Here is a 24,649-nt window from a genome sequence, read left to right on the forward strand (position 1 = left end):
TCTGATCTGTTTGTTTTGCCTCGATTTGCTCCACTGTTTGTACGGCCAGCTGCTTTCCTGATAAAGTACTGATAATTCATGCTGAATAAACAACGCGCGATCGGGTATGTGGAAAATGCGTGAAATTGGATTGTTGCTTTGGCCTACCAACTCGTATCGGGCACGTGGAAACAGCCACCGAATGATAAGTGTTGTCGCTGTGTTCCTTGCTTGGTATGCATGGTATGACTGTTGGATGCACTTATCTTGACAAGACAAGCGGAGACACTTTGGGCAATTCACCCCATACATTGGGCTGATGTCTTGGTGGATAAGGGTGTGACTTTTATGGAGTTCCGTCTAGATGGTTGTCAGTATCTACTAGATCGTATGTATTTATCACGCTCATCCGTTACACAAGCGTCTAAGCCACTTACTGTCGGTACCATCAAAAGAAATCCCTCACGGTCAACACCCTTCTATAACGTCAACAAGTATACTTATTGAATGAGTGTAGCATTACAAAGGAGATGGTAACACTCGCATCCTGTTCAAACCCAACTAGTGAGTCTGATCAATGTGGACATCCTATGTGAGACGTAAAGTAGGGTGTATAAAATTCCATGAAAAATATGTGAAAAGCCTCCCGGAACTCACATAATGCTCGAATTTTGTCAAAAGCGGTGAATTGTTTGTCTTTACTAACTGCGTGACTTACTTCCGTAAAATTTCTTTCAAATGAACTCCTCCCCGGGTTCGAATGGGGTAACTTGCACCTACAGTGATCTGCAAGCGACCGGTTAGGTTTTCAATATCAGTGTGCGTATCATTAATCTGCAGTTGTAACCAACATCATTCGTTCTTAAATAAAAGAATGCTGGCGATTATGCCTGTTTCTTTACTGCGTGCAGTTAAGTTACGACAAACCATAACTACGTGTGCTCCGGAGCGACAGATTACGAGAGTTTGAGACAATATTCCTAATGTGACCGCACCAATTCAGCGAGCCCCATAACGATACACCGTTTGTTTTGTCGAACGAAAGGAATGTCGCCTTATAAAAAATGCAGTGGACTTCAGCAATAAACTCCTCTCTAGAAGGATCGCACCCCTGGTAAACACACTCCAATATTACATCAGGGAAATTCACCTGCTTCCCACGCTTTGTTTACTCATCACCACCAACCCCCTTGACTGGTTGTTTCTTTTAACTAATAAGCCCATCATGTAGAAAGAATTATCTCTGAGAAGGAACCCTTTTTGGTCAGTCCATCCAAGTGTTTTGGGGGGCGATTGGATGACCATTAAGTGACAACCTGAAAGTAGTGGCTAAAAGCGACCTCTGTCGAGACAGAACTCTGTCTGGGAAGGAGCTTACAAACCAGTCAAGGGCACGTCACCAAGTGCAACAATAAAGTCGGAGAGTGCATGCGAAAAACGAACCTACTGAAAATTATTTGGGACGTCAGGTTCCTCATGAAGAAGCTTTTGCCAATTACACGTCGAACCGCTTCCTGTTGATATTTTAGTTGTTTATTTCTCCCGAAAAGCCTGCTAAATAATAAGTGTCTACTTGAAGGAACACCACTTATACGGTTACTGAACAACCGTCAGACGCCCACGATCGGTTTCGCCTCTCCATTTCACACTCATCCTATGGACACAATCCTTAAGTTTCCATCAACTCCATTTTCTGATTGAACCCAAATTGTACGAAATTCGCGGAACACACCCAATCGCAACCAATTTCATTTTTCAAAGAAACTCGGCTGGATTCTGGGTGAAACTCTCGTCTATGATATTATTCAGCTAAATGTGCTGAACAGAGGCCTCCTCACGCTTCATTTGGGATGATATTAGAAATGACTGGACCGGGAAGATTATGGCCCATAGGATGCCATCGTTGATCATCTTTTCTCCTGCTTTTCTTTACCGGATAAGGCTTCCTCTCAGTAGACTCATCCTTTGTCGTCCTCTCAAGTTGGCACCCCAGAAGGACGGCTGGCCATGCGTAAGCAAACAAACACGCCTGTTTTGGTGTCCTCAGAATCTATACACAGCTAACGTCGGTCGCATACTAAGGGGATCAACCGAACCACCGAATCTCCAACGTCAGTTAGCGCAAACATTTTCCAACTCTGTTCATTCCCCCTGCCCTACACCCCCTTTTCCAAGAGATTCTGACTTCCTTGCTTTTTGGGATATCCAGGCACCCAATCCTCAACCAGGGTGGTGAACTGCTTCACTTGGTATCTTTGTTGATGGAGTTCATGAGACTCGTCGAAGGGCTCCGATGAAGCGACGTGTTACATGCTTTGACGTAACTTCCGTGTTAGTCTGTTCGGTCTGGAAAAACACTGGTCCACTTGGCCGTGCAACGACCATCCACTGTGCTCATTTTCAAATGCAGTGGTTTTCGCTTCTATTCGGGCGGACTTTGACGAATGTAAAAAGTGTATTTTTCACTAGTGACGGTAATGGCAATCTAAATATGATTGACACCTTGACAACCCTGATCATGTTCGGACGCATTAGGAAGAGGTTCTGGGTCACTATGCGTAACTACTTATCTCGTAGACTAAGCATCAGAAGTGCCAAATAAATTCATCATTAGGCCCCTCAGTCTGCTATCTGAGTGGCCCTGCGGGGATATCAACAACGAAATTACGGGTGCATTGGTAGCTTTCGATTGTCCATCCAGAAAACCTGAGCCTGAGCGAGGAGGGTTTTGAGGCATTCGGTGAACACATGTCTAGGTAAAGTGCGTCAAATAAATTGTAGAGCTGCTTTCTCCGAAGGACCTGTTATCCCGCACGAACGGATGATCCTAGACCGACCTTGCAAAAGATAAGGCATTCGGATCCCGAAACGAGGTTGTTTGTGCTTAACGGAACTCAGTCCTGAACAAAGATAAATCATCCGTAATGGTGGTTTAAATTGTTCAGCCAGTGGATCTGGCTTAATTGCGATATTTTCCGAATTTATTTTATGTTTGGAAATTCGTGAACCTCCGGAATAAATGATTTATTCAAAGGCGGCCAAACCGCCTGTCCAGAAGAGATTCGCATCTCTACCTTTGTCCTGAAAGTCAGCCCCTTTGAACTGTAACCTGTTTTCTAATGGAATCGAATATATTCTTCCCTTGGAGCGAGGCTAGCAGCAGGAAAGTCAACCATTGTTCTACATCCTAACCTTTTTACTGCGGTAGATCACTGTAGGCTGAGGCTGTTCTGATTTTGGCCCGGTTACTGGACACTTTTGCTGATGCTGACCATCAGTAGCCTGTCGAATTATTCTGTTAGTTCGATGCTTATTTCTATATGTTTTGGTGAATGAATGAGAGGAACGACACCCATTTCATGCGTGAGCAAGACTTATCCCATCCGTCACGCTGCTGTCTGAATCTGGTTTGCAGCGCACACGTGTGACGTGCCTTCCCTCTCATTCGTCGATTAGACAACACTCCCCTATCGCTGAATTTTCTCATTGGACAAGTGGGTTAGCGTGGCCGAACTACAACCAATCAGAATGCAGCCGACCCCGGCAGTCCTGACGGCCATTCGGACATGCGCCTAGCTCACATCTGACCGGCAATTAAATACCGCTGTAATTGCCCTGACAGACCGGCCTGGTGTTTTGCTGAATGGTGGAATGAGTAAAATTCAGCGACCTTCTAGCGTAACTTCAGATGAGTATGGACTGGAAGAACCTAAGTAAGTCGCTTTCGTCTGTGTTGAATATATGTGCTTCATCCCTATTGAGGCTCACCGACGGTTTCTACCTGGGTGACAATGCAATGGGTTCTTACGGGATTTAATTTCCTTGTCTTTGATTTCGGTTCTTTATTGTGGCCAGCCAGGAAGCAAACTGACAGAGAATACTTGAGTTCTCTTGGATGGAAGACTGGCTCAGATAAATAGTGTGAGCAGGTGGACAATTTAGGTCAACTTGGTCAAATCTGGTCTTTAACGAGGCTCAACTAGTCCGGCAATGTACATAGGGATTCGTGAAAGCTGCACTACTGGAAAGATGTGCCACTCCAAAAGTTTACGTCGAACATTTGTTTTACGTAGTATTCTTTAAACCTGATTGACCAGTTGACGTAAACTAGTCCCAACATCATAGTTTTACCAACTGTACCGGCCTAGCGGATTCTGGTCCCAATTGAACGCAATGTACAAATCGTGGTTCACACATATTGGCCAACATCTTTACCTGCAGTCTATTCTACTAGAGTACTGCCTTTGTGTTGGTGTTGTGCAAACACTAAGTTATGTCATAGGTAGTAAAGTAGGCTCAGTTTTAGCGTGCAGAATGTCCCTGAATAGCTGTTTAATTCCATAAATAAAAAATGTGTAAAAATTTCCATAAAACGTCAGCAATGATATCAAGGTAAACCTAAACAGTCTATCATCGACTGCGAGGCATGGCAGAAAGAATGAAACGGTCGTAAGCTTCGAGACCATGGTTCCATTCTGGATTGCGCTTCCAAAAATCAGGATGTACTTCCCTGTTCACCTTGTTAGACTAGTTCACGGCAAACGAATTCTGATAGACCAACAAGGATAACAGTTTTTTTCCGTCTTGGATATGTAAGTGCAAACGTGACGGGTATATTTTGCCTAACAGACCCTCTTTTTGGCTGATTGGAAATGAAACTTTTGCAATGCAGTTGCCAAGCTCAACGAGCAGACTAACAACCAAGCGGGGCACCCGAGCTACATATATTACGCAACACTGCCAACAAAGCTTACAGCCATCACGCACATTTGAACCGATAGTTCAAAGTTTACGGAATCTTATCTTTCGACTTTTTCCCCTAGTTACTATTTGCAGTGACTTTTTATAGCAATATTCACCTAGAGCAATTCAGTTCGATTTACCAGATACAAACTGCCTACCATAGGCACATTGGTTTTGATCACCGGAAAACGGGAAAGTGGAATACAAAACCAAACCCTGGAAGGCGAAGGCTGTGCAGTTTGTTCGGAAATTGGGTAGCCACGCATTGAAAGCCATAGCCTTGATTCACGAGCGCCACTGACTGTGCGACTGGGCTATTTCTGTCAGTGTTAGTAGCTATTGGTGAGTTGAGTCCGGGGTTCCCATCCAAGGAGGCGGCAGTTGTCGAGCCGACTCACTCTACTGTCTAGTGTTTTCACACTTCGTTGCCAGGTCATACACTGTCCACCTCTCCGTTGCTTCCACTCAGCACAGGGCTGGGTGAAAGAAGCTCTACGAGGCAGGCAGTCTTCTGGCATGTAGAGTGACTGTTCTAACCAGCGTAAACTACGAAGTGTGAATAATTCATCTCTCACTGGAGAGGTGCTTCTTCCTAAGATCATCTGGCGTACGTCCGTCACGCTAATCGGATGTTCGCACCAGATCCGACCAATGATTCGAAGGCATCAATGGTCAGACATTGACATCTTTCGTATGTCCTCTTAGCGTAGAATCCATATCTCGGATCCATAAAGCAGTATAGATCGCATCGCTGCAGTGCAAACTCTGCTCTTAACAGACAAGCTGGTTTCACTTCGATGCCACAGATGTCGGAGGTTAACGAAAGCTGCCCTGAGCGATTCGAGATTTAATCTCATCTCCAGTCAGTCTACCAGGACTTATACAGTTGCCCAAGTAAACAAAGTTATTGATCACATCGATTGGCTCGCATGAGGTTTGGGTTTGATCCAGCCCAGTCTTGTATCAGAACTTTACACTTCAGGTGAGCAGTGTATTCATTCACCTAGAGCGCTGTTCATTTAAGAAAAAGAAGCAAGACTGCTTGTTGGAAAAATCATTTCTAAACGGTGATGATTCGGCAGCGTAGAGAATACTCCCCAAAGACATGCGAATTGCCCCGATTTCCGAGCAATTAAGTGTCCGTTGAAAAGTCAAGTGTTTCACAAATTATTCTTCCACACCTCTGATCATTACCAGTGGACAATTAAACCACCGATCTGACATGCTTGCCGTTTTGATGGAACACTTGAGCGCGCTCGATAAATCTTTGTGGAAAATGTGTCAATTAGCCCTATGACACAATGAACTGGATGGCCGTGAACTTTGTCACACTGGGATGACGGGCAAGTTCAACAGCCGGACCATCGACTGACATGTCCAGAATGATTTTGAAGTGTTTGGAGAGTGCGTCACACACCCCCCTTCACCGCCCTTGAACTATTAGGGATACCGCTGTCTCGTTTGTTCTTGTCTAACGGGTGATTTGCACGAACAGATTAGATTTCTTATTGCCCACTTCACCACCGAAGAGATATTGAAACTATAAGAGGGCCTGAAGTTTCTCAAGATGTTTGGATCCCACTGCCCATTTGACTGACTTGGGTGTGCTCAAATTATCTTCTCTGTAGGGAAAATTCGGTTTCGTTTCAGACCGATCGCTGCTAACACATCCGTTTTATTTTAGATCACCTTACGCTGGACTTATCGGAGCCGATCGGAAACGTCGACGCGGGGTAAGTCCGCGTATGAACGCCAATTACCTGAACAATGTTTACTGCTAAGTTCCGATTGACCTGGCTGAAGAAATTACTAGAAAGATGGGTTGGCCTATCGACTGTCATTTACCTCAGCATTAGCACTGTTCATCTACTGTTGGATGGACATAATCTGCACGTCGACGTCACTGATTTTTAGACTACCTGTTCAGTAGTCGGAGTTCACTAAATGCGCCAACATTCTGGTTCAACTCACACAAGTTGAGCGGAATAAAAAACACAACCACTTATGTGAAGACTTGATTCTTTTCATTGTTCCGGTCGATTTGTCGTTTAGTCTCCTGAACCGAGTGGCATTTTATCCCCCGGTGTTTTTCAGGCAAAAATCACATTTACGCTGGTTTAAATGGGGATAAGGAAGTTCTACTTTTCGACCAGTCCGAGCACTTTGAATCCTCTCCTAACTCTTTCTGCGAACATCTGAGAAATTCCAGATGGAATGGAATTTCAGGCGCATTACCAAACACCAATTACTTATTAGTTGGTATCGAAGCAGCTACTTGTGGCTAGTCTCGCCTCCTTTTGTTTTGACTTTTAGGATGCCCATCGTTATTCGACAAAGCCAGAATTGGTTCGCCCATAGCAAGTTCAGTATTGATGACTTTCGAGTGTGTTTAAAACAACGAGCGATCCTAGCATTGATGTTACGAGTTTACTGGTTCCATAAAAGTTAGGCACTGGTGTTTTCTGTTGTACATCACAAAAAGTGTACAGGAATGGCCAAAGGTACAGTTAACCATAACACACCATCAACCCCTCCCTAACTCAACCATGATGTGCCGGTATTCCATATGACAAGCACGTGATCGCGATAAATGCCATGGGTAACACTTTGATTGGGGCTCCACGACGGAAATTGTGATGGAGTGATTAGTTGTCACCCGATTCAGAAGGCTAAAAGTTCGGATAAGAAAGCGAAAAGCAGTCTGAAACCACACGCTTCGCATCTGTTGGTGAACTAGCCCACTTACGAGTTACTGTGCCGACTTGACTGGCCGTATCCCTCACTTTTCATACATCGATAAACCCTAAATTAATGTGCTTCGAAATGCATTTGTACACGGCAAGATGCCAGGTAGTCACGGCCTGCTTCAGCAGCAACCTCAGTAGCATTTCAGACAACTAGCTTCATTTTGATTGGAATATTACATTTTTCTTCTTTTTAGGTGATTGAAAAGCGCCGACGGGATCGAATCAACTGTAGTTTGTACGACTTGAAAAAGTTGATACCTGATGTATCGCGCAAACCGGTGAGTTCCCCGTTCGGAATAAAGTTAATCAGTAATGGTTTGTTGGTTCGTATCGTCGAAGTTTGCAGGGCGTACTTTGTAGTTGTCCACATTTAAACTGGGTCTGTCTCTACAGCAGTTGTCTTTCGACTGGAACCAATCAGCGCTAACTTAGTTGCTATGGTGCATCTGGTCGACTAGGCTGTCAGTGAACAAGCAGACAAGTGATAGGGCTTATTGATAAGCCGCGACACGGAGCTCCGATTGTTTGTGCGGTCGGTTACGACGGAGATGGAGGGAGGTGTCATCTTGCTTGTGCCTGAATCTTATCTATGTGTACGTGGTCAAAATTTTGTTGGGTAAACGATCACACCTCAGTATGTGTGCGAAACGTCATCACCTGAACTGAAACGAAATCCCTTTGAATTTTTCAATAGTTTGACGGTAGTAGCTAGGGTAGGGAGAGTGGACAGATTTGGGTTCTGTAAGGATCAGTGCGAGTTACGGCACGTCTGGTCCCCGTCTTCAACTGCACGTCCTATGGGATAGTCAGTATTGTCATTGTGACCCCACAGAATGTCCCACAGGATCTGTTACACATTTGGTTGCAGGGCAATGAAGTTGGGGGAAGGAAGTTCCAAGTATAACATAAGCGCGGTTTTAAGGTCACTCATGTAGGATCGAAATTCTAAATCTCGGGTGAATTCGAGTAGTCTCGTCGTTCTCATCGATTCGTGGTATCCCACACTCAGTATAGTATTCGAACCTCAGAAGTCAGTCAGATACCTCCAGTAAGCATGGATCGACAGGAATTCGGACCACCTCACCAGTTTGACAGAAGTAGACGAAAGTGTGGAATGTCCTGTATGCTTTTTCGTTTCCGCTTAGTTATTGTAATAATCGGCTTGAACAGTGTCCTTAGGAGTGTCCCAGGTAATTTTGGCCAAAGTTGGAGAAGAAAATAGTACTGGATTTTTTCATAATGGAAACTACTCACAAGGTTGCTGAAAACTCCTCAACAGCCCACGACAGGTTTCACCCTTCTTAGGGCGCTGTCCCCAAGTTTCCGTCAACTTGATGTTCTACTTGAACCCCAATTGGACTGTTTTCGAGAAATACACTCATTTGCAAATCAATTTGGTTCCCACGAGATACTCAACCGAATTGTTTATGATATCCTACAACTGAGCGAGTAGTTTCATTTATGAAAATATACTGCGATTTCTCGAATATCGTGCCAACTGAATCATGAGGTGGCCTGTGTGCAGCACATTCAGCTGGAGGACATCATAAACGAGAGATTCATTTGAGTCTCCCGTGAAAACCAAATTGATTTGCATATGAGTGTAGTTCTCGAAGTACTGGATTTTCTCCGAATCCCCCGTACCGAATTAGTCAATCGCAAAATAAGTGACTTAAGTGTCAGTTTAAACGGTTGTGACAGAGTTTGGTCAGTTTGGACGATGCACCTTCAGTGGACGTTATTGCGTTTTATACTGCTTCACTTTTTTCTTCGAACCTCAAAGGCAACTTTGACTGTGTGTGAAGTGGTGTGCAAAAATCATCACAGAATGTAGCCGGAACATAGATCAAGTTCCGATAGCCACGTGAAAAATCGAACACGACTTATTTACAGTCGAACTATTCTGACCTTTAACCGCTTTGACCTCATGATGCAACAAGTCGATTTTCTGAGCCAGAAATTCACCTCCTTCTAATGACTGTCTAACTGTTTTCATACGAGGAGTGAAAAGGGGGAGCGAGCGGAATATAAACTCATCACAGTTCGGTGAGTGTGTTAGCGCCATCTGAGTAAGTGGAATAACTCCGCCCCGATTCCCTTAGTTGTTTAACTGGTTGAAATCGTCATTTAACCATGCAATCTGTCATTAACCAGTGCGAGTTGTCTTCAAACCTGCGTGTAGATGTTATAGTAAGAACTGCACCATGCAAAGGACAAGTTGGGTTCAGTAGTGACGCCAAATTAGGAGGTTGACTAAAGCAGATTGCCAGCTCACTAACACCAAGGCAAGTGCCATGTGGTGGAGAGTAGCCCCATGTGTTGAAGTATCACCCCCGAGTGTGACATGAAAAACCTCCACAAAACCTCGTTTGTGCGTGAGACAAACAAATCGAGCGGTCCTCCAAGCCAGGCCATCCTCAACAATGGCCACTTCATTCCAGCTTCCATAGAGGACCATCCTAGGGTGTCCCTTTGGCGTGAAGATAACCAGCAACACAGTCAGGTCTGGGGTAATCTGACACCAGCTCAATTTCTTACGACTGGCAAGTAGATGAAATTTTCTCGCGGTTGATCGGAGGTCCTTAAACTGACTTCGATTTGGCAAGCATAAACTAACTGTAATTCCTGAATACATTACTCGAGTAAATGTATATCACAACAAATTCATACGTACTATGCCCAGTGAGCAGTAAACCCGTCCTTACTTCTCAAGCAAACGTTATTCATTTATTCATCTTCAGCTACCTGGAAGATGACTGAATAGCATGCAGTGTTTCATGCTGCAGAGGATCAGCTGAGTGACGTGTCACTGTACTACATATCGATCAGTTGCAAAACATCCAATTCACTCCGATCAATAAAAACCAACGCTTCAGTCTTGGAGCCATGAATCTTTTCCGCTAGTGCGCTTTGAAACCATGCAGTCTCTCACAGGCTTTCTTTCAATGTTGTCATATGTATTCACCTAGTAAAGCACAGCTTCTCTAGTAGGGCGACAAAACCCCGAGGTTGCAGTCCACCCGATTCTTCCATCATGTTACTTATCTCTATCTGCAAATCTGATGTCAACTATTAGCAGGGTAACTAGAATGAATACTTACATAGCAGGAACCGTTTATCAGTGACTAGTCAGGTCAACCCTGCAACATGACATGTGGAGTTCAGTTTACAACAATGAGAAACTCAACTGAACCGTTTAGGGCTCTGCTCAAACACAATGCGAGGCAACAAACATGAGGACAGCTGCTGCGCAAGGAACCTATGCACATATCTTATTTGCATGAACGGTGAAAACCTCAAGGAACTCGAGGTTTTACTCACTATATTTGCACCTGCTGCTCCCAGTAGCTGAAATCGCAAGGGAAGTCAGCTGTACGATCATTAAACGAATATTGCTCATCGCAACTCCTGGTCTGTCGGTGGGAGAGAAAAGCGTGTTCCTCCTGAGCAGCTCTATCCTTCTAAAGCCATTACGGTGTGTGTGTGTGTGGGTAAGGGAGAGTTATGATGATCTATCTGCTTTGTGTCAGTCGCTGAGGGAAACAAGGTGATCCAAGTTGAACGCGTAGGAATGTTCTGTGTTCTCCTTCTTGAGTCTGTCTTCTGACTGACTGACACAACGGCCAGCTGCATTGCCAATTAGACCCCGAATGTTCCATTTCCCCACTGCACCCTTCATTAGAAGTAACGAATGAGTGGGGCATCTGCAGCGCCTAGACACATTGTAAGTGAGGAGAAATAGTAGATGTTTATGCTCCAAACGTTTCTAGTGAGAGAAAAATAGACCCTAATTTATCGAAGGAGTCTGTCAAATTTGCTCAAATGCATGCGACGCCAGGCTAATCACCAAACGTTCGATTTTACAAAAATGTGACCCAATGCACTCAAAATAACGGTTGATTATCTGTTGTAACATTGACTGACCTACTCCGTTGACTTGCTGCGTTTTTCCAGGGTTCGTCAAAGTTGGAGAAGGCGGAAATTTTGCAGTCGACGGTTGATTTCATCCACCGGCTCTACAGTGAAGGTGAGAGCTTAAGTCAATCCGTGTTTACTCACGCTTTTGTCAACAAATCATGATTCTTTCAGGCTAGTTGAAAACAAACAAATTCCTCCCCTACGAAAGGGAACGGAATGCATGAACCCCTTAATCCCATAAGAGTAGAGTTTTGCTCAAATGAACTTTGGTGTTCGAACTGGATATATTTAGACTTCAAGGCGTAATTATTTTAAACTTGTCTGGGGTTTTTCCTAGAGGACCACTCTTTCATTTTTTTGGAATAATCATTCTTGAACCTTTTGATCCAGTTATTCGCGGCGCTTGTATCAATTGCGGCGTTTCAGAAGACCACGTTTTAGACTTCTAAGTATCTCTCTTATCTTTGACGACGGTGCCACATATGTCCACCAGGAACCAAACTCCCGGCCATTGCATGTCTTGAGTTTGTGCTCGCGTGGACGAGTTAGGCCATAAAAACATTCCATCGAAAGGTAAAATACAATAGGGCTCCCGTTCCGTTCAGAAGCAGGTAACACATTTGGCCCCGTGTATAACTGCTCGTACTAAACCGCTGTACAATGAGCTATGTTGCTGTACAGGCACCAGCCAGTGCTGTGCGTCCTTTTGCTCATGAACATGTCAGAGTTGACGGGGATTGTGTTCTTTAGGGTGCTTTCAACCACAACAACTCAGCTTCTTATGATCCTTTTAGTTTTAGAATTTCTAACCTTCTCTCAATAGTTGGCCGGCGTCAGAAATATTTCTAATCGAGTCAGTTCCGAGCGTCAGCTGAAGACCAGGCTTGAGAGTTTTATGTGATGTGAATCTCAGGTGGGTGAATGGGCTCAAGAGTGATTAGCAGTCAGTATGCAAGGTCTCAACAAGACGGTACATTGTCTGAATCTATCTTTCGTTTTTGATACCACCGTGTTCTACGTTTTGACGAGCTGCGGAACTCCAGCTTTCGCATTTTCTACAGGTTGCATGGCGTGGCAGGGTTCGATAGATGAAATATTTAGCCTCATTTTTACTCAAACAAATCGATGCTTGCCTTGTTCCCTGTTCCCATTAAAAATTTGTCCTGTTCAACTTTAAACACGGATATGGACAATGAGTGACTGATATCCGATATGGCTACACTGGTCAAAACTCTGGGCGTCTGCACAGAGTAGGAAAACACCGACTTTTGCGTTCAGACGAGTATGCTACTGCACACAAGTTCTTGACGTCAGTATAATCTCAAGGACATAAGATGGGTGGGCGAACGTGTAGAGTTTTATCGCAAGCCGTTTGTTGACCTAAACGTGAGGACGTCATGATGGGTACGGGCATCATTTACTTGTTCATCATTGAGGTACCCATGGGATCCGTCCGTTAGTTTAGGTTTCATCGTGATAACGTGATATCGTTCTATTAGTTCAGTGACACAGATCACTACGGAAAGTGCTGTGATGGAATATGAATCTACTGTTTGATCTTTCTCTTGCATCAAGTTACTGCATCAGACAAAATCAATATAACTGACGGTGTTGTCTCTTTAGTTCCGGATTTATTTTTCTTTACAGGACACGTTTTAAGTTCCGAAGTCCGAGCAGTCGAACTTCGCCGTGCCGGATTCAAAGAATGCCTGTTAGAAGTTACCAGAGTCTTATCCACCTTTGAAGGTTCGAATGTTCAATGTGAGGAATTGCGGCGAACCCTACTCACACATTTACATCAGTATGACAGCCAAAAGGATGTGGAGGCTCGTGCCTATATAGCCAACGTCGCAGCAGTTGCTAATGCACTGGAGACTCAAAACCCCATCACGTCCAAGTCCAAACAGAATAGCAGGGTTCACAGAAATCCCGAACAGTTAGGATGTCGTAATCCGTGGGACATCAATCCGGAGCATCGACAGCTATCACATCCCGCATCCCAATACGACAGTCTACGTAATTCTCATTATCCACGTCACTGTCTCGGACAGTATCCCTGTTTTTCAGTCAGCCAGCAAGATTCTAGGAATGGACTACCAGGGCAGATGAATCCTACGGATGTAAGCGTTGCAAGGCTACAAACATGGTCTCAGAACAGGATGACAGCATCTTGCCACAATGAATTTGCATCGGCTCGTACTGCTGCCGTTCACAACGTGAATACATACGAAACGAAAAATTGTCCTTCAATCAACGGTAGTTATGGCACTGTTCCACTTTCGGGTAGTCAGAACTATACCAGTCAACCTCAAGCACCAAACTGCTCGGGACCAAATGAAAGTCAGTCAACATCCTCACCACCCTTTCACTCAACACCAGATGACACAGAACCCGGCAGCAGCCCACAAGCCCTAACCAGACTCTTGTATTTTAACGACACTCAACCAGAAACGAACGGAAAATATCCTTCCCGTGAAACGTCACAAATGGGTCAGCCATCAAACGATCCATCTATGCTTGCTCATTTGAATTCAATCGATTTAACTCCTGTGAAATTCACTCATTATAACTCAAGTTCATCGGCCACAGATCCAATCAGAACATGTAACCCATCAGTGCACACAGTGGAAAATCCTAACAAACAGTTGGCGTATGTGAAAGGAGAAAATATCACTAGTAACATGTTCCACACAGAGTTGGCCGTGGAGCAACCTGAAACGTTGACGGGCTATCCTCCGTATTCCAAATCCTACCAGCCCTATGGCTCCCAACTTTCAACGGCGACTGTGACCGTCAGCAATGCATTCCCAAGTTCATCTTATAACAGTGCAGGAAAGTTACAAAATTGGAATCAGGAAACAACAAACACCACCGATTTGGGGTACTCTAGCTCCTACTGGCAGTATTCATTGCATTCAATGTGACAACTTTGTACGCTCGCCAACACTTTTAAATTGATCTACTGAAAAACTTACATATGGAAGTTGGTTTCTGATAATGATCTCTGTACAGATTGAGTCTGACGTGCCAAACATGTGTTTTATTCTCTCCAAAACCGATCACGTGCTATCAAGCGACATTGAAAATAGTGTACGGTCAGTAGTATCGAACAGTGTTAACTTAAACTTGGCTTGTTGGATGTCAGAAGCAAATGACTCGAGAGAAAATAAAAAGGGAGGTTGATTGTGTTTAGGCTAAACAACATTAGGATACGGTGCACAGATTGAGTCATGCCACTGAGTCTTTGCTGTTGTTACCAGAGCTGAACATTTTGCTCAGGTCTTTCCATGTATCATTCAGTAAAGGGGCGTTCTCACCAGTCGAACACAGGTTTATGGGCTGTATATTTTCCACTTTGCGACCAAAAGGCACTGACAGCTCAGCGGTTACGACCCGAAAACCACTGATCTGGGGGCTATTGGTTAGAAACCAATCCGAGCTTTTCGATTCCTTCTGTTTAGGTTTAAGTAACCCGGAAGTACGGCGGATTTCGTGTTTATCCCGAACTGCACGACTGACATGCATCAAAAATTTGCCGCAACTGGAAGATGTCAGTTATTTAGGGACAACTTACACATCATACCTCGAAATTAATCAGCATCTGGAATACGCGCCCTCAAAAAAAGTGTCTTGCGAATGAACGGATTTTAGCCTGCAGCTCAAATTTGTCAGCTGTGGTTAACTATCGAGGCACATGCTAATTAACACGTAGAACATAGGGTTGACGGAAACTCGGGTGCTGCGCCTACCTGGTGAGCCTCAAGAAGGGCGAAACCGGTTGTGGGCTGTCGAAGAATTTTCAGCAACCTAATGAGTAGTGCATTACGAGTATGCGTGTATCGGGATATCTCAAAAGCATAGAAACTGAAACATGAGACGGCCTGGTGCAGCACACTTAGCTGCCTGGAAACGTCACAACCGAGAGATTCAGCAGAGATTCGCAAAACCAAATTTGTTTGCAAAGGAGTGCGTTTCGCTGACACGTAATGGGTTTTTCGTTGGCCCATGAAAACCAACTAGCCGGCTTTGAGATTTTCTAGTCAGCTCTACTCAGCCGGCAGTTGTGGAGTAGTAGATCGATCAAAATACTCAAGGGTTCTACTGGGTTATCCAATCAGGAATAAAACATTGGTACTTAGAACACTGACATGAAATAAATGACGTAAGCAGAGCCACCTCCGTTAACGGCCTATTACTGGGTGGGCAACTGTATCAAAAAGACCCTAAGACCGTCCCAGAGAGAAAGCATAAAAGACAATGAAACGTAAAGTTGTGCTGCCAGGACAGTTAGACTATGGATCCATTCGTAATGTACACGTTCCAGCACAAAATCACTGGCCTTTATGGAATTGTTATAGTGGCTGGTGGCCCAGTCTTGTGCTCCTCCTGAGCGGGCCACTGAAGGCAACAAGGACAGTTAGCTGACGTAGATCAGAAGGTCCAGCGGTTCACATCTTGTTTCAGTGAGCTTCCACTGTTTTGAGCCATGACAGAAAAAGTTTAAAATACCTATATTCCTTCCCATAATGGAAGTGCTGTTGAGGTAAGAGGGTTTTTCTTCGAAGAAATCTTCAATCTCTGATATACAATCGATTTCGAAGATCTCTTATGACAGTGAAGATTTTGAAGTTATACAGAGTGCTTTCTATCCGGTAACGAGTTGCGCTCTAATCGCACCGATTGTGTATGAATGACACGCGTGTGTAAGGCCTATGTTCGGTGTAAGCCTTGGTCACTCCTCTGGAATGGTTGCATTTTTCAATTCGTCACCAAGACTCGACACCGAAGGGTCCTCACTAGGTGCGGATATAAGATTGTGGACGTTTCAAATCGTTGTCAACGACAAAAACCGGTACGAAGATACGCACTAGCATTCGGAAGGTGGACAACTAATCAAAAACTCGGTTTTGAGCACGCAAATGCTCGAGAGCTCAATTCATTCGCACGCAAGCCAACGGTGTTCTGTCCCCAACAATGGATACATGCTTTCCTTTTGCAGAAGAATGATTCAGTTGAAGTTGACGATCGAGTTCTCCGCTGAGCTTGCTCCACTTAACATCGAGGCACACTTCTATTGGTGACGAAACGCTGTCAAGAAATTGTCAGGTGTATCAAATGATGAACATGAGCTGTCAAGATTATCTTCTATAAAAGATGCCGCTCGTCTACACATATAGCTGCAGCAATATCCTGAAATAACCACGTCCAAATCTAAGTACAAAGACAGCATTTATTTTTAGCGTGTACATTAAACCAGTAGCCCTCGACAGAAATCTTTGGCCATAGGAACACGGTCGCTGTTTTCTTTTGCCAATTAGACAGACTACGCAGAACGTTACTTCGTCGCAGTTGTTTTGCATCTATCCACCCATATGTTCACACTGTTTCCTGGGCAAAGACCGCTGATTATTGTTGCCGTCCACCTGGAGCAGTCCAGCAGCACAAGCGAGTATTTACAACTTTTTCTCCAGACATTGAAGTATTTCGAGTTAACTTGTAACAATAACGAGCCTAACAAGTTTGTCCGCGGAGACGAATTTCCAGTATCTAAACTACTGACCCAGTGTGGGCAGAATAAGTACTACTAACAAATGGGTAAATATATTGCTTCATCTAGCATGGTGAACGGAAGAACCGGAAGGCGTAAGCAGAGCATTCGCCATCAGCTCGATATCTGTTTGTCTGGTCATTAAGACACACCCCAAGCAGGTGTTGAAGGCAGTAGAAAACAAAACAGCTCGTCCCTCACTGGTAGGTAAGCTGACCAGGTGTTTGACAGTTCGCTCAAAACCACATGGGTAGGGGGATGGAGACTGGAGATGTGGGAGGCATGCGCGTTGGGGTCAGTCTTCAGCAGTGCAGGAGAAAGTCCGCAATGGGAACAAAAGTCTCCTCACCATGGAAAGAAAGTTTAGAGATCCATGCTGAAAACTTGCAGGTCTCACCATATGACGGCCTGTAAAAACACAAGAGACTGAAGCCCGCAATCGTATTGATCACATTTTCACCTTGCAATAGATATTGCAGTTTCGGCTATCTTTTCTGTACTTGAGCGCAGTGCCGGTTTAGTTGTCCGGAGTGGTCTGCATCACTAATATGTCTGGACGATGATACATGATGGTAACTAGTTTTTTCGAATGACCCCATTAGCAGCAAAGCTATGAACCTCGAACGCCTTGCGTGGGTTTTGCAGATGCACAGAAATCATACCACCGATAATTCGAAATCCTTGTTTTTCGGCGTAGAAGGGAGAGCTGGAGAAGAGTACCGATAGCGGATTAGCACCACACGGGTGGAAAAGAGCCAAGTGTGGATCTGACCTAACTGTACCGAACGCAACTTGCACCAAATGAGCGTCAAAAGTCCGGCCAATCACTTTCTCCTATTTTAGCATGATTGTTAAAGATGTAAGTGTAAGACCAGTGTAAGACAAGCAAAGACGCAGTGGTAAAGTTGAAATGCTGTCGGTAGTAAAAATCCTGGATGATGAATATTTTAAGGGCAATGAAGCCGATGGTGTTTAGTCAGGTCTTTCTGCTGAATTCCAAGCAAATCTAGTTTGACGACATAAGGAGAAGCCTCAGGACATCAGATTTGGCTCCATACGGTTCAGCTTCTTTTTTCGGGATATTTTATACATAAATTGTCAATTAGGATGGGCGGCGTTCAATAAAACGTTCTACTAGTAACTGTTTGTATACCGGGATGTGGTATGGAGCAGCTTCTTGGAGAGAGCAACTAGCAAGTAAAGTGAATACCTCCAGAAATACCAAAATTAAATAGAGGGAATGGATGGGGAAAATGGGTCTATTATCAAATTCGATCTGATCGGTTTTTTTAACCGTGTGTCCATTTTAAATGCGATCACCATTTTACCTTTTGGTCTGTATGCTCCTAACTTTTTTGGCCAATCGAAAAGGCCATTTCTTGAACAAACACTTGAACCGAGAGGTGTAGGAATTCCATTGAAAATAACCTCACCTCTACTTATGACGACTGAACTCTGTCAAATATATTGAAGTAAAACCGGTTGGAACGTGTTTTGCCCCTGGGACATGTCGTTTTATAATTAAACCAATCTCACTCGTCTATGTGAAAGGATCAGTTTAATGTCCCCTCGAGGGAGAGAGGTCGGTTGAATGGTCCTCTATCTGATTCAGATAGAATTTGTCACGATCTGCCTCAAGAAAGGAGTGATGAGGTGGGTAGGGACGGACGAGTTAACACGAATCTGGGTAAACACCGCTTAGTACCAGGACTTCTAGCTGAAGACTGACGTTTCATTTTTACGAGTCATCTTATACTGAACAAATAGCCTGTTCATTTCTCCGGCAAAAAGGCTAAATATTCCACGTGTGCGAATTTGACGGATTTCGTGGGGCCAGTTCCGATGGATGCGAATTGAAAGTGTGATCTTGTCCCAAACGTTTCTTCTGACTTTATTCATTGCGAATTTTTGTGCATTTCGTCCATACTGAATGAAGACGTTTTGTTTTATTTGCTTGGTTTACGAAGATTATTCAGAACAACGGGTCGAAATCGCTTGGATGACGAAGTAAGTGTGTCGAGATCAATCTAGAATTAAATGGTCCTTTCCAAGACTCATCTGGACAGTTATTGACGGTTATAGAGTCTCTATGGCCTCAGTTGACTGGCACTACAAGGTGATGTTTGTATTCAAACTTTCAAGCGGCTGGTTGCTTCTTTAAAAGTATTCATCTTCAATAGATTTGTCCTGTATGCGCGAGCAGCTCGTTGATCTTTGCGCTTTGTAAAAGGCTGTTCGAGGTACACACTGAATTGCACAATGACCTACTGCCGAAAGAAGGGGTTCATCGCCACTGTTGGTGTTTTGGCCACCGAAGCAACTTGTTCATCTTGACCGGAATCGATATCGATTACTTGAAGTAGATGAGCAGTAGAAGATCGAAGTCAACAAAGTCCTAGCACGGTGACCTTCCTTTTAGGTCAGAAAAATTCTGGTCATTTGTGGTAACTGTAACCTGCGAAGGTTCAAAGGTTAAACTTCGGTTAGGACTGACAAGTAGTTATTGGGGGTGTCAGTTTGTGAACGCATAAACATATCTTTTGACCTGATTCCTAACGCGTCACAACCCCCTATTTCTTGTCCAACAGTGTTATCCGAGCCAATCCGACTGACAGTTTGCAAGGCAGACTGGAGAGGGAGTCATACTACAATGCAAGGCTTCCAAATTCTAAGGTATTCGAATATCATGCTAGCTTGCACATCACAATATAGGGAGATCACAGAAGTGCGTTTCATTCCCTTCTGCGGCATAATTTACTTCTTATTCTGCAATCGCTTTTGGGCTGTCCTATTCCTTCGGATGAAAATTTGCAACGTTATTTCTCCTACCAATCAAGACAAGTTCGAACTTAAACCGGACTTTGAGTGTAAAAAACACACGGTGATTCTGATTAGGAAGTTTTCTTTTCAGGTGTCATGATTTCCAGAGGTCGCAAGTCGAAAAGCTTCTCGTTTGACTTGCCCTCCAAAGCGCTTTTTATAGTAATGACATACACAAAAGGAAGAAGTTTAGTCGATCGCTTGAGGTGGAGAAACTTGTATTTCAACTGCACCACATTCGTTTGTGAATTTCACAACACGAGGACTATCCGGGCCTGTCGATATATACACCATACTGACTATAGCGAAGTGCACTCAGTCCGATGTTCATAAGCATTTCATCTGACGTTCATTGGCACTTTCAGACATCCCTCTCATCAGTACTTGGGTGCGGGAAGTTTTAAGTCAAGACAATATGTAGAAAAAAATGCCACTTTTTACAAAGATGTTTTTGGCAAAGTTGAATATGTGCCACATCAATTGGTTTAATCACGCTCAAAACAAACAGAGACACCATGAAACATAACCATTCGCAAATGTTTATTCTATGATTCCATCCAGTTGTCAGAATATCCGCAACGAATCACGGTCGAATGAAATTAAAAAGCTTGTGAATTGTACAGGATATTTGGTTTGATTTGACTATACTGGAATAGCACAACTTCATTGTACGCCTTGTACGGCCACCGAGGGTGAACTTATACCACTCCTGGTGTAGGTTTCCCGCAGTGACTGAAACGTCAAGGTATCCATCTCGGTTTGATAGCATGTTCCTCCACGATCATTCAACCACTCAGCTTAACATGCTACTTTTGTGTATGAGTAGTTACGGTTTGTTGCGTTCCAAACAAAGCTCCATGGACGTCATATTCCATAGATGCCCTTTTCTTCTTGTGTTAACCATGGGAACAAGTAAAGGGCATAGAAATACGCAGCAGACTGATGAATGTAATACTTTCGAAATTCTTGTCCAAGATCGTTGGAACTGACATCGTAACTGACAAGTAGCCCATAATTTCATAAATGGAACTACTCATAAGGTTTCTGAAAACTCTTCGCCAGCCCACGACTGGTTTCACCCTTCACCTTCGGGCTCATCAGGTAGGCGCAGTTCCCGAGTTTCCGTCAACCTTATGATCTAATCGAACCCAAATTGCACTGTTTTCGAGAGATTCGATTAAGTCTCCCGTGAAAAGCAAATTGATTTGCAAATGAGTGTATTTCTCGAAGACAAGTAGCCTAGTTTAATGAAAGTAAGGTGAGTCCCAGAAAAATACACAAGTTTCAAGCTAGTGAATATACCTGCATCCATTTTGTTTTTATCGTACTCTGCTGTAGTTTTGTACACATTTGTCGTAAATTTCAGCGAACTATGGTCACTCCGGAACCCGGGGGATTTTGGTGGGTCCAACGAAGGTGACTTTCAGCGAACTATGATCACTCCGGAACCCGGGGGATTTTGGTGGGAACGGTTGCTCTTGAAATGGACCGCGCCGGTCAGCAGTACGTATAGATAGATTCCAGAAAACGCCACAATTTTCTTCTCCAGAACCAAGTTTGCTAAAGGTAAAAAGTGACCATTGTGCAAATGTGGTCTCCGTAGGGGAACCCTATTTGCCCCATGCGGAACGTGTTTCCTACCTTTGACAGTCTTGTACCATGTAATGAAAAGCCTATATCAGGAGCATCCCACGTACATCTTGATTACAGGTATTCCTCCCAGTAAACTGAAAGTAATCTATCCACGATGATGACTTCAACTCACATTGGTAAAATTTGTTTGGAAGTTGCTGTTTCAAACATTCCTATCCATGGGACTCTAAATAACACATTATCCGAAGTCTACCCTACTATTGATTTGGGGACATAAAACCGTGTCTAATTTTTGCGGCACAATGTCAAGCTCTGACGTATTTTGAAAAGCAATCGCTAAAAATGCTCCACTTTTATGCATATTCATCTACATCAAAACCGTGCTTCAGTTGGCGACAGGGCGGGAAAGCCTGCCCTTTTCGTTCACACCGTGCACACCCATCCATCAGTGAGATAAAAATTCATTCACATTTCCCTCAAAAAAACGCTAGTATAAGTGCAAAGAGGAACTTTTCAGGTCCCGTCAACATAAAACGGCTCTGCTGGATTTTAGGTTACGCCCTCAAAGTTTTCCACGGTTATGGAGAAGCAGCTGTTCTCATCTTAGAAGAAGCCTGCAAGTGTCTTGTTTTCCCAACCAACTTCGTCAGTAAGTTGGATTTTGGAAACACAGATAAACCGTCTCCTATTAGTTTGTAATTATTTATGGGAATCAACAGCTTCAGCAAGCCTGTTTGATCATCAATGCTAGCTGAGTCATTCTCAATGATTGTCTGTTTTTAAAGCCCTGGAAATTTCGTCTTTTAACCCTAAGTGCTTTAGCTTCCAATGCTTCTGTCCTAAGCTTCTTAGGAGAGCCCATTTTGGGCAACCATCCTTTATCAGGGGCCCTACAAGACTAACCAGCACTCACTGAGTGGGTTAAGGACTGCACGTAAATATGGGAGTATTTTGAAGGAAGCAAGTGAGTCTAGCTTATGGTGGTATGTCTATATTGAACCACGGTACAGAACGAAAATGGGCTGTGTAGACTTCATGGAAAATCAGAGTCTTCAGATTATAATTTTTCGCCAAAATTACAATCTGTTAAATTGATTTGACACACAAAGTCAAAAAGATTTTAATGCCCACGAACTAGATCAAATATGATTATATTGTCAAAGCTTGTGTTGGTTGTGAAGCGCTTTTCAGCTCATTCTGGATTGGTCTGTAGAGCTCTCTATGAGTAAAAGTACAAAACTTAGATAAATAGCGAAAAGCACCTTGTAGGTACGTACTGATTTCCCGTCTATGTTGTTCCTACCTAGATACCTAATCCCAAGTATCTACATGCATATACGTAATGTCAAAACATGTTCAAGGATACAAGAATATTGCTTGAAACACTTGAAATTTCTCTGTTTGTTGTGTAATCTTTTCTGCATGCGTAACCCATAGATCACCCTACTCAGCTGGGATTCAGCTAAGTCTCGCGTTAACACTAGCTTGACTTGAAAATGACTGAATTGCGTCACTAGCGCACAAATGGTTGTTCAAGTGGAATATAAGGTTGACAGAATTTCGGGAACTAGGCCAAATTGATGAGCTCCAAGAGGGTTAAGGCTGGTTGTGAGCAATCGAGTATTAGCTGTTGAGCCAGACCAGTCTTGCCCGTTTTTGTTCCGTAATGAAACTTTCCCAACCAGCTGGAGAATTCCTGTAACAGGGCGGTAAGTTCACCGATTATTCACGAACTTGCCAATAATGCTTGGTTTGTTCTACAGGACGGCGTTTTTATTAGGCTGGTTAATATTTTTAGTGAGTTGACAAACCTGCGAACAACAGTCTGTCAATGACTGACAGGTTTGGAAGTTTTGATCAATGTTATCATAAACTTACTTGGAACAATTCTTCATAATGAACAGCATATATTACGTTTGTATGGGATTTCACCCTAGTAATCACGAGTTTTTAAGATGCGTCAAAGGACGTTTGATTTTCACATAGTTTATTCCGTGTTTNACGTAATGTCAAAACATGTTCAAGGATACAAGAATATTGGTTGAAAAACTTGAAATTCCTCTGTTTGTCGTAGACTCTTTGCTGCATGCTTAGTTCAATGATTACTCTGTTCAGCTGGGATTCAGCTGAGTCTCGCGTTAACACTAGCTTGACCTGAAAATGACTGAATTGCGTCACTAGCGCACAAATGGTTGTTCAAGTGGAATATAAGGTTGACAGAATTTCGGGAACTAGGCCAACTTGATGAGCTCCAAGAGGGTTAAAGCTGGTTGTGAGCAATCGAGTATTAGCTGTTGAGCCAGACCAGTTTTGCCCGTTTTTGTTCTGTAATATAACTTTCTCAACCAACTGGAGAATTCCTGCAACAGGGCAGTAATTTCATCGATTATTCACGAACTTGCTAATAATGCTTGGTTTGTTCTACAGGACGGCGTTTTTATTAGGCTGGTTACTATTTCTAGTGAGTTGACAAACCTGCAAACACCAGTCTGCCAATGACTGACAGGTTAGGAAGTTTTGGTCAATGTTATCATAAACTTACTAGGAACAATTCTTNATTCTCACATAGTTTATTCCGTGTTTAGCTTGAAGGCAAAACACTATTTCAGTTTTGCCATGGCCGCCGCACCTATCCTTGAAATGACTGTTGGTTTTACTCAACACAAAGCTTGCTTTTCTTCATCCAGTTGTGTGATTGTGTTGCCCGCTAACGTGACTTCTGCAGCACTATAACCTACTGACAATTAGATAGTAGTCAAATGTTCATGAAGCTTTTAGGGTAAAGGTGAACTCTGCAGATGACTCACACCGACGGGGCGATAGAGCCAAAATGACTTGATATTTTCCCGTGAATTTTGCTGTCTATGATTTTACCCGAGGTCCATCTCCATGTTACCAATAGGCGTATGTCTGTCTTATGACTATCCATTGTGTCAGGCCATTGCTCCCTGAGACCAGATAAGTTGATACAGGCGTCGCCAAAACAGCCCGCGGAGCTGATGTATACATAGTGGCGATTTTAAGGATATTCAGTCTAACACATTATTTGCGTCAAAGCGATACATGACAGGGAACTGTTTATCTTTGAATACCTTTACTGCTGACCTGAACAATTTTTTGGATGCCCCCGAAGAATTTTAACGGGCTCTGGTTTGTGGCATTAGTGTTTCATGTAATATCTTAGAATTATCCCTTGAAAGTGTAGCTTCACGAGGCTCGTCTATGGTGGGCTTCAAACTTCTGACTTCAGCTTTGGAACCCGCATTAATTTGTTTGTTTGGTATTGTCGTCATCTAACTGG

At 43.6% G+C, this 24,649-nt stretch overlaps 1 protein-coding gene across 1 annotated transcript; it reads left to right on the forward strand.

Moving 5' to 3' along the window:
- Window positions 1-3,667: 3,667 nt before the first annotated feature.
- T265_11096 (hypothetical protein) lies at window positions 3,668-14,311 on the forward strand (the record flags this gene model as incomplete). Its single annotated transcript, XM_009177660.1, has 5 exons — window positions 3,668-3,692; window positions 6,373-6,455; window positions 7,664-7,747; window positions 11,424-11,496; window positions 13,035-14,311. The coding sequence occupies 5 exons, from the start codon at window positions 3,668-3,670 to the stop codon at window positions 14,309-14,311; spliced, it is 1,542 nt and encodes a 513-aa protein (XP_009175924.1).
- Between the last annotated feature and the right edge of the window lie 10,338 nt (window positions 14,312-24,649).

Source organism: Opisthorchis viverrini, assembly GCF_000715545.1.
Source record: "Opisthorchis viverrini unplaced genomic scaffold opera_v5_454, whole genome shotgun sequence".
NCBI lineage: Eukaryota > Metazoa > Platyhelminthes > Trematoda > Opisthorchiida > Opisthorchiidae > Opisthorchis > Opisthorchis viverrini.